Source organism: Zingiber officinale, chromosome 7A (genome assembly GCF_018446385.1).
Source record: "Zingiber officinale cultivar Zhangliang chromosome 7A, Zo_v1.1, whole genome shotgun sequence".
NCBI classification, from domain to species: domain Eukaryota; kingdom Viridiplantae; phylum Streptophyta; class Magnoliopsida; order Zingiberales; family Zingiberaceae; genus Zingiber; species Zingiber officinale.
The window spans coordinates 101,664,598-101,675,257 of record NC_055998.1 but is presented as its reverse complement, the minus strand read 5'-3'; the positions used below and the strand labels follow the sequence as shown (position 1 = coordinate 101,675,257).

Below are 10,660 nucleotides of genomic sequence, written 5' to 3'. Positions count from 1 at the left end.
AGGCAGAATTCCACCTGCTTAGCGTGCTGCCACCACAAGATGTAAGTCGAATTGGAAGCTACGACTCCGCGAAAGACCTCTGGGAAAAATTTCTGGAGCTTCACGAAGGTACCTCGGAAGCTAACCTAGCGAGATGCGACATCCTCCAGACCCAGTTAACGAACCTTCGGATGAACCAAGGCGAGAAGGTAGCGTAACTCCAAGCAAGGATCAAAGAGCTAATCACGCAACTAACCAATCTTAGAGAAGAAGTAACGAATCAGGACTCTATCTGGTACGCGCTCAATGCCTTCCCCAGAACTCGAAAGTGGGCCTCCTTAGTAGATGCGTACTACATCTCTAAGGACTTCGAGGTAAGTACTTTAGAAAATTTGTTTTCTATATTTGAATTTCACGAATCTCGGATTGCAGAGCCCATTAAAGTGGAGAAAACAAGTCACAACATTGCCTTGAAGGCAAGAACAAATGATTCTGACTCTGAAGCCTCGATCGACGAATCCGAAGCTGCATTAATGGTAAGACGATTTAATAAGTTTTTTAAAGCTAACAAATTTAGATCGTAGAAGCATGAGCGAAAAAGGAGAACGGTTCGTTGCTACAACTACAACGAAGAAGGGCACATCAAGGATGACTGCCCGAAATTAAAGAGCAGGCAGAAAGAAAAGGAAAAGGTCAAGTACAAGAAGCTAGAATCCTTCAAGCACAAGAACCTGAAGGTCACTTGGTTAGATTCATCGTCTTCTGAATCAGACATCGAAGCCTTCTCGGGCTTAGCGCTAATGGCTAACCATCAGATAGAAGAAGAGTCAAGCTCAGAGATGAGCATAGATGAAGGGGGAGGAACATCAGAAGAGGAAAGCTGCAGTGAAAAGAGAGCCTCACCAAGTCAGGTAAGTAAGGTACGTAATCTAACCCCGACTCAGTCTTTTCGCTTTATTAAGTCTCTTTCTAAAGACTTATTCAAATTAGAAAAAGAAAATGCTGAATTGAAATTGAACCTAGCAAAAGCATGTCCACTAGAAATGTATGGTCATCTAAAATTAGAAAATGAAAAATTAAAAGTTGAAATTAAGAAATTGAAAGATAATGATGTATGCTTAAATAAATTTCCAAAATCAAAATTAAGAATTTATGGAAAATTGAACTGGTATATAAGAAAACATCAGGATTAACTTAGAAGAATACCTAAAGGATATGTAGCCCCTAAGTTTTTGACCAACCCTGTAGAAAAGAACCTTTATTGGGTTCCAAAATCTTTGCTAGTTTAAAATTTCTCTTTTAATTAAAAGCTTACAGTGAGAAAATTAAACATTGAGTTTCTTTATGGAAGCTTTGTCTAAGGAAGTGGTTGTTGCTCCAATAACCAAGAAGGCCTAGTGTCTCGCCAGAAGCCGAAATATCGAAATAAAAATGTTTAATTAACTTTCTAATAAAAATATTAAAATTAGAATTAACTAATGCTTTGAAAAGTTTTTAAACATTTCCTTAGAAATTCTTTAAAAATTTTTATTATTATCTAGAAAAATGTCTCTTTAAAAGTTTTACTTAGAAATTTTTTTAGGAAAATTTTAAAAATTAATTTTGACTTAGGAATTATTTTGAAAATTCTAAAAATTATTTTGACTTAGGAATTACTTTGAAAATTCTAAAAATTAATTTTGACTTAGAAATTATTTTAAAAATTTTTAAAAATTAATTTTGACTTAGAAATTTCTTTGAAAAATTCTAAAAATTCAGTTTACTTAGAAATTTTTTGGAAAATTCTAAAAATTCATTTTTGCTAAGATATTTTTTTAAAAAAAATATTATCTTGCTCAGAAATTTTTTCTAACTTAAAATTTGCTAAATATTTTTATTAAATCATTTTTCTCTTCTTATTACCCCGTTTTTGCTGTGATCAAAGGGGGAGAGAGAAGTATAAATTTAGGGGGAGAGAATTTTTTAAAATTAAAAATATTTTTGAAAAATTCTGGTTAAATCTTAATTTAGTAGTTGTAATTTTATTTATTGCAAACTGATGTTTAACATGTTAGTTTAGTAATTTTCTTTTAAAATTACTTTTTTTGTATCTTTTTTAACCGTAACTTGAACTTGGGTTGATGCACATCAAAAAAGGGGAGATTGTTGGACCCCGTGGGTGTTTTGATGTGATCAACCAAGTTGGTTAGGTCTTGCGTTATGTCTGATCCCTGTGTCTGAGTGTGCAGGAGCTTAGGAGCGCAGGAAGTCGAGCGGAAGACGCAGCTAGCGAGAAGGACGGCACGGGAAGGGAGCCGACGAGCTCGGTGCGTCCAAAGGACGAGAGAGCTGCGGAAGATTACATCGGTGGGCTAGAAAAACGTGCATGGCGTTCGAGGGGTGTTAAGCCGGGGAGAAAGGCTGCTCGAGGAGAAGGCCGGGAATTGGGTTCGGGTGAGCCCTATTCCGGTTGGCCGTAATCACCCAAAAGATCGGAGTGTCGGAAGTCAAAGCAAAGGAGAAAGTGTGATGAAAATAAAGCTCAAGGCGCCCTAAACCAGTGAGACGCCTTCAATCTGGTTTGAGGCGCCTCCGACTGGTCAAAATGACCATTTTCGCTGCGAATAAAGTTTTATCCGCTGACCGAGCTGGAGGCGCCTTGAACCTTGTTGGAGGCGCCTTGGACCCTCGGGATAGACTTTCCAAGAGCTATATAAAGGCCCTTGGAGTTAGAAAATATTCAACAACTCAAGCAATCAACTGTGTAGTCTTTCCTAGCAATAGTTCTAAGCTTCCAAAGTGTAAAATGCTTCTCCGCCTTCAGAGAAGGAGATTTTTCTAGTGCGCGCTTCTCATCGCCCTGGATTAACAACTTTCTTGGTTGTAACCAGGTTAACTCCCAGTCTTCTCTGTCCTTCTGTTTAGCTTTATTGTTTTAGTTATTTTATTATTTACTATTGCTTTTATTTTGAGTTGAAAACTCCGAGGAGGGTATACTTTATTTTTTCAGAAGCAATTCACCCCCCTCTTGCCGGCCTCCGCTGCACCTACAGAAGAGCTGACATCTTTTTGGAGGAGGTGGCATATGGCAATCAGGTGGGTTAGGCTATCACAAACCCTATAGATGTTCATAATTTGCTCAGTATCCAAATTATAAGATGCATTAAAGCCTTCAAGTTGCCAAAAATACATATCCATTCTATTCTAACTTGAAACAATAGCAATAGACTCATAAGATACGGGGAGTAGACATCAAAGTACACATAGATATAGAAGATCTAGAATAATTAAGGCGCCCAACAAATTTTTATATTGATTAAAAAAATAAATATAGAGTTTAAAAATAAAAAATATCTAGAGTAACTCATATACTAATCAATTAATGTTAATCAAGAGAAATAATTCATTTCATTGAGTTCGAAGACATGCATGCTACTAACAAGAGGATGAAGGAATAAATTATTGAATGTAAAAAAATTTGGAGCTTATTATCACCAAATATAGGAGAGGGAAGAAAAGATTATCGAGGAAGGTAGATAAAGAGAAGAAAATCTCAAGAAGATGGTGTAGAATCGTTGAGCTAGAAGGAGGGCAGAGGTGAATAGCGCTCGTGGCTTTCACGTTCGTTTAAAACAATCGAAGAACAATCGAGAGAAAGCAGCGGAATAAAGAAAAGAAAACAAACGCAATGCTAACACGCCAAGATTTATTTAGTTCGGAGTTTGTGGCGACTCCTACTCCAAGGTCCGCACATGAGAGTGCTTTCGATGGATAATCACTAATCAATCGTAAAGAGTACAAGTACAATTTCAAATGATTACAAGTAATTAGAAAAGTAAAGAATATTGACGACTTTAAAGAATGTAATATTCAGCATAGTAGTCGTCGGAGCAGTTTTCTAACATCGTGGAGGTGATTTTTTTAGCAGCACATAGAAGTGGAAGTTGTTTAGAATATTATGTTTGAAGTGCTAGTTGAGTCCTCCTTTTATAGCCTATTCCGAGTGCTTGGAACCTCCCCCGGGTGTCCCACAGGGCTGACGTAGCGTGCTCTCGTCGGAACTTGATCTGCAAAAATTATCCTTTTCCGGGAGCCCGAACCACCCCCGAACGCTCGGACCACCATCGGATGCTGGACCACCCCCGGGCTCCCAGACCATGACGTAGACCCGCCAATTAGTGTGCACTAGCTTATTGTGAAGATCGACTTTCAACGGTCTAGGCGCCTGGAGCGACTCCAAGCGCCAGGACCGGTAGAGCGCCTTTTCGTTGAGGCATCCTAGGCGCCCGAAGTAGGTCCGGGTGCTCGGACCGCGATTTTTTGTACTTGTATTTTTTTTGCAAAACAAGGTTAGTTCAAACATATAATATTTAAAGAATGACAAGTTTTGACAGCCTTTGGACTGTCTGGCCTTGACTTTGAGTTTTGGTGAAACTTTAGGTCCGATCGATGTTTGTTGTTCCCTCTTCGGGGAACGCGTCCTCACTTACTCCTCCTAGGAGAAATTACCTTTTGTTAGGTCAGTCCTCCAGATCGTCTGGATTTTTGCTCAGCGTCCGAAACTTTAGAACTTCATGTTGGACGTCCGCTCCATGATCCTTCCAGTCTTCCACATAGTGTCCGTGACCTCCAGAATTTTCATCTAGAGTTCTCGACTCTAGGACTTCGCCTAAAGTCCTCGACCCGTCAAGATTTCGTCCAGTCTCCGGACCAGGATTTTGTTGCCTATCTGCAGCTAGAACTTTCTACCTATCTAACCGCAACTTAGGACTTTCCTTTGTCTAAGATCACTTAGGACTTTCTTGAACAGTTAGTTCAACTTGTTAGATAATCAGACAATTTAACTTTGAACTCCTTCGCCATTATCAAAATATAGGTTTGATCATCTGGTGCTTCCTGTACCAACAGATGATTTGTAAAATGATTCAAAAAGTAGAATATACAAATTAGTTTCATCTAGGATGATCTAGTCCTATGAACATCGCGATAGACAATGTAAAAATTAAATTATTTATGGTCATATTTAAAAATCTATACAGTTATTTATATTTTGAGTATTAATTAAATTTGCTTGGGTGATATAAATTTTTATTTATCTCAATGTTAATTGTATAATGCTTTTGAATTTAGAAATTAGTTTTTAAAATATTTTAATTAATTTTATATGTGTAATTATTTCTTGTAAAATGATATCTAGATGAGAAATATAGAAAATATAGAAATATAATATAATAAAAATTAGCAATAAATTTAAAAATGAAATTATATATGGATTTATAAATTGAATTATAAATAAATTTATAAACCTATTAAAATTATATTTGATATACCGACTAATGACAATTTTTTTAAAAAATTAGAGATGAAATTTGTATTTAAAAATCATTTCATTTAAAATTAGAGACGAAATTCGTGTATATATTTAGAGATGGAATTTAATTTTCATTTCTAAACGGAATTTTAATTCCGTAGCTAATTTTAGAGATCATAAATGAATTTAGCGATGAATATTAAATTTCGTCGTTAAAATTAGAGATAAAATTTAAATTTCCGTCATTAAAATTAGAGATAGAAATTTAATTTCATCGTTAAATTTAGCGACATGTAATTTTCGTTGGTAAATTTAACGACGGAATATAATTTTCATCACTAAATTTAGTGACGAGAATTTAATTTTCATCTCTAATTAGTAATAGAAAATTAATTCCATCGCTAAATAATATCAGCGACCAACAAATTAGCAATCAAAAATTTCAGTTTATTTCTGGTAGTGATGGTGAAGTTAGAAGATAAAGAGAATTGAATGACACGGAGTGAATTTGAGGAGTTTATTGCATCTAATGGACCAAAAGCCTAACACAAAGTGTACTCTATGGCAATTCGAAGTAAGGTAAACTTAATTGCACAGAGAGCAAGTTGAGAGAGCTTGGTGCATTGGACGAATCAAAATTAAAGTTTAACGTCAAGTGGAGATTATAATCTAAGGCTTTTGGCTGTTGACAACATTATTATGAATAATGTATTTATCCATATAGAGGTAGACTATCACATGGCTGTTGAAAGATTGTTGGTGTAATTATTTTTCGGATTAAGGTGGCTGTAGACTATCAATTGATTAGGAGCCATGGATCATGAGATATGGAGGCTTTTGGCCAGATTCAAGGAATGAGATCTTCTGGACCATCTTTCTTGGTCCGCTCCTGGACCAGGAAAGGTGGATTGGTGGGAGGTAATGACCCCTACATGTAAACAGGTGGGGGTCATTGCCTCCCACTAATGCAAATGTTGGACCAGGAGATGGTCCAACATTTGCGGACTAGAGGATCCCTTCCCCAGATTCAAACAAAACAACTTCTTCTAAGATTCTTTCCTCCAGTTCTTGGAAGATTTTTGCATGAAGTGTTGTTGTATTTCTAAGTCTACAAGAGGCATTTCCAAGTAACAAAAGATCAAGCTCAAGGTTTTTCATTGTTATATTTACTTTCCTCGTCTTGTTGTATCTTTTGTTGTATTTTCGTGTTGGAGTTTGTACGAGACTTCTCCATCTCCTAAAAAAGGATTTCATAATGTATCTATGAGTGAGGAGTAAATCCTTGGATTAATCATCTCAAGGAGATGAATACCAAATAAAATTAAGGGCTTAAGCATTATGGAGTCATTGCTTCGAATTTCTGCTGCAATAAATCATTAACAAAGCAATTGGAGTTAATCATCCCCTTCTAACTCGTCAGAGTGTCTTAATAATGACATGGTTAAACTCTTTGGTCGAGGGAAAACAAATCCTAAGTCATAGTTTGCGTCTTAGCTTGGTTTCAAAGTTTTGCGTAAGTTTATGGGGGTATAAACCTAGTGAAGGAAGCATTATTGACAATATTTAATCAAATAGTATTTTGAATAATGGGAATAGTTCAATCGATTAGGGAGTCCACCGAACACGAAGTTTTTATGAAGTTCTTTTCAAGCAATAGTAGACTAGATAGGGCATCCAGTCAAGTGGAGGCTTGAGTAGTTGAATGACAATTAACTATCAATATAGATGTTAGCGACTTAATGATCACTTGCAAGTCCAAGCAATCAACTTGAGACTATTCCAGTTGACTAAAAGCAAAAAAAAAAAAGTGTTTTTGGAGTTGCACTCGTTTAAAGACTGGAAAAGATTTGGACGTAACAAGTTTGCATGAAAATATTCTCTATTCTCAAACACTCCAAAGGCTTGTAATCCAAGTTGAAAGCTTCAACTCACAAATTTTTGATAATCGCCGTCTTCGAGAGAGGAGAGCAACATTATAATCATGGTAAGGTTGGATTGTAAGATGCCAAACTCATTGTCTCTTGTGAAGGAGCGAATATAGGGAAATCTTCAAGGGTGATTCCCTAAACAAGTCAATAAGTTGTGATTTTAGTGTAGAGTCGATCTCCAGGCACGTTGCTAAGTATGGTGAAGCTTAGGCGAGTTTTTAGTGAAGTTGGTGAAGAATAAATCTTTCGAGGCGACTCGTCCTGAAACTCTATTTAATCATTACCTATTGCCTCAATCGTTGCTATGTGATTTTTTCATATAAAACGAATATAAATTGGTCCTTGAGACTTGGGATTACGATGGTGATCTCAATTAAATGCATTGACACTTATCGGTTGCTTCCTTTTAAATGTTTGGATAGACACTTATCGTTAGTGCTACCGATCCTTATGAAGGTTGGTGGACGTATCATTCTTAGTAGTAGAAGATATATCACTAGCATTTCAATAAATAGACACTCACGGAATCCATGTATAATGGAAACTTAGATTGAGAAACGATTCTTAATTTTGTTTACAAGTCAAATATATTTAAGAAACCATAGTACAATAAAATATCTGGAGATCGATAGTGTTTCATATCCGACAAATCATCAGATCAGAATACACTCTCAATGTTCGGTAAATATAGATTTGCACACTCTTATAGATTGACTCATTAATTAACTGATCCTCACTAAAAAAAAAATTACTATTTCTAACCCTCTATACAAGATATATCAAAGCAGACAGACAAGATATCTTGCCTTGATCATTAAATTAATGTTCACAACGAAAACAATGTCCAAATACTTGTAACATCCTCTTGTAAATAGACTTCTCATGTTCTTTATGTAGTTAATCTTTGATTTTAGCTTCTTCATATGACTGCAACCGAGGCACCTAAAGAATAGGTGTTATTGTATCTCCATTATCTACTTACAAAAAGTGCATTGTCCATTCTCTAGATAGTCCTGTTTGTCCTTGTTGTGAAGATACATCTATGTTAGCATTCAAAATGTAACTGTACCCCTTAGTTAGATATATACAACTCTCACATCATCCGCACCCAAGGCTTCTTAGGCTTAGGATGCTTAAAAAAGTCATATGCCCTTGCCACTGCTCCATCCTGCTCAATCCAAATGTCATCCTCTGTGTATTTCCACCGATGACCCCAGATGTTAAAAGTATAAGATTTTGGATATAAAATAACCATTTGATTAGCGGTGAATCCGAGTGGAGCGAACACATATGAATAGATCAATTGTGGGATGGGTTAAGTGAACATGATGACAAAAAGATGAATACGTTCATCCCAGCGCCCCCCGTGAGTTAAACGAAGATGAATTAATTCTATATTGCAACGCGAGATGAGATATTAGAAGTATTAGATTGCAAACAATATCTTATATTTCTTTTATTTTAAATGGTAATGGTAATGGTAATGGTAAAGTCACAGATTAACAAATAATAAAGCGTTGGTGAACATTTATTAAAGAAGAAAGATCCCAAATGAAGACGTCTAGGTACTTTTTCTCTAGTCAAAGGTTGCCGTGCAGTGTGCAACAGTGCAAGCCTTGCCTTTTCCCCTCCTCCCTCACCTGCAGACTCGAAAGAATAAAACAAAAGGCAACTAACATCACGAACTAGCATCTGGACCTGGACCTGCATGAGAATCTCATGCCAATTTCTAAATTCCAACGCCCAACTTTGGAGTCTTCTTCTGGCTGGCTACCTTTCCTTTCACCATCAGCTAAATGAATCAAATACTGGAAATGGAAATGCGTACAGAAATTTGGGAGACTCGAAATCGTTACACGCTCATACGTATGTGAATGATTAAAAAGTAGAAAAAAACACTAGGTTCATCAGACTTGGAGAATTGCCTTTTGTAGTTTCTCCAACACTCTGCCAGCCTCTACTCCAGTTCTGAACTCAGTGGCCTGAAACAGAGACATTGTTGAATTCAAGAAGCATGCTTCCAAAAGGAACAAGAAGAAGAAGAAGAAGAAGAAGAAGAAGAATTACCATACACTGAACTATGTGGAAAGCTTTGTCTCCTGTCACTGTGTAGCTTGCATTGGCCACCTCAAAGCCTTCCACTTCCATCACTCGGATGGCCTCCCAGAAGACCTCCTGATGCTCCCATGGGCTGCTCACTATCACCACTCTCAACCCGGAATTCAGATTCGTCCTCAATTCCTGGACCTCAATCTTGGGCAGATATTCACCTGAGCCACTAGCCTCTTCCCTTCCACTTGCCCCACTCAGATGCCTCTTCCTCTTCCTCATGTTCTCCAGCTTCCCCTGTTTCTCCTTTATGTAGTCTATGGCCTTATCCAGTTTCTCCGGCAGAGTCAGTGCTGCCTCCGTCGTCCCCTCCTGCTTTATAAACAACAATAGTAATCTCATGACTTTCCAAATAGTTCAGCTATAAAATTACCCTGGAGGACGGTGTGGAGAGGAGGGAGACGAGCTGTGAGTAGAGAGCTTTCATATAGATTCTCCGGTTCTTCTCGATGGTCTTCCGCTCTGGTCTCGCTGAGCTCTCCATGGCGATAGCTCCAATTCAGCTGTCGATCTTAATTTGGCTTCGATGCACGATGTCTACGCTATATAGTGCGGGGAGGAAGAAAGCCAGTCGACGAGTGGTTCATGAGAACAGAGTGTGATTGCACTGGTTTGACTCGTTTGCCAAGGTGATGACCGGGATTGTCTTTGACGGGGCGAGAATATGGAAGATTGGCAGGGCACTCGTGGAGGGAGGCGAGTGGGAGATGGGGACTCGATGTTGGCTGTTTGGGCTGAGGAGCGAATCGAGGGAAACCGGCCATCTTGCTTTTGGGTCAATGTTTACTTTTGGAAACACTTGCGCAATTCATGGAGTTCGAGCAAGTAAACGGAAGATGTTTGAACAGGGAAAGGGAAAGGGAAAGGGAATATTGAACGTGCTTTAGATGGCAAGTTAGGAGGAACCAATTTTTTGATTGACTACTATGCAATGGAAGATTTCTCCTTTGAAGTTATTATACATTTTTATTATGCAGTATATGAACCAAGGATTATTGGAAATATGCCCAAGGAATTATGGTGTGACAGTAAGATATGAGAAATATTTCTTATATATCATCTAGGGTATATTATATCTGGGAAGTTTAAAAAATTTATGATGCATGCTCTACATTTTTTATTTGTCCTAATGGTTAATAATTTTTTTTACAAAATTAAATTAATCATCTTTAAAATTAACCAGATCATGTTAATGAGATTTCTAGATTAAAAAAATTTGAAAATCTTATTTCATTTTGTAATAAAGTGATTGTTGGATAAAAAAAGTTATTAGATTGAAATATAGATGTATTATTTTAGTACTTTGCATGTATATCACAGTGTTTTTTTTCCACTAAAATTAATTTTGGAAATA

At 37.0% G+C, this 10,660-nt stretch overlaps 1 protein-coding gene across 2 annotated transcripts; it reads right to left on the bottom strand.

Moving 5' to 3' along the window:
* Window positions 1-8,696: 8,696 nt before the first annotated feature.
* On the bottom strand, window positions 8,697-9,989 carry LOC122000316 (transcription factor bHLH162-like). Of its 2 annotated transcripts, none has more exons than XM_042554762.1 (3): window positions 9,680-9,989; window positions 9,270-9,618; window positions 8,697-9,179 (listed from the first exon to the last, which is right to left on the bottom strand). In XM_042554762.1, the coding sequence occupies exons 1-3, from the start codon at window positions 9,788-9,790 to the stop codon at window positions 9,172-9,174; spliced, it is 468 nt and encodes a 155-aa protein (XP_042410696.1). In that variant the 5' UTR covers window positions 9,791-9,989; the 3' UTR covers window positions 8,697-9,171. The 2 variants fall into 2 exon arrangements, with proteins under 2 accessions (XP_042410696.1, XP_042410695.1); XM_042554761.1 differs by having other exon boundaries at window positions 9,265-9,618; window positions 9,680-9,988.
* Window positions 9,990-10,660: the final 671 nt, after the last annotated feature.

What these genes read in the sequence shown, in the direction of transcription:
- LOC122000316 (XM_042554761.1), bottom strand. Translation starts at nt 9,790, where the DNA reads ATGGAGAGCTCAGCGAGACCAGAGCGGAAGACCATCGAGAAGAACCGG. An exon ending in TCTCCACACCGTCCTCCAGG is followed by an intron (nt 9,619 to 9,679) that starts GTAATTTTATAG and finishes TTTATAAAGCAG; the next exon opens with GAGGGGACGACGGAGGCAGC. An exon ending in TCCACATAGTTCAGTGTATG is followed by an intron (nt 9,180 to 9,264) that starts GTAATTCTTCTT and finishes TCTCTGTTTCAG; the next exon opens with GCCACTGAGTTCAGAACTGG.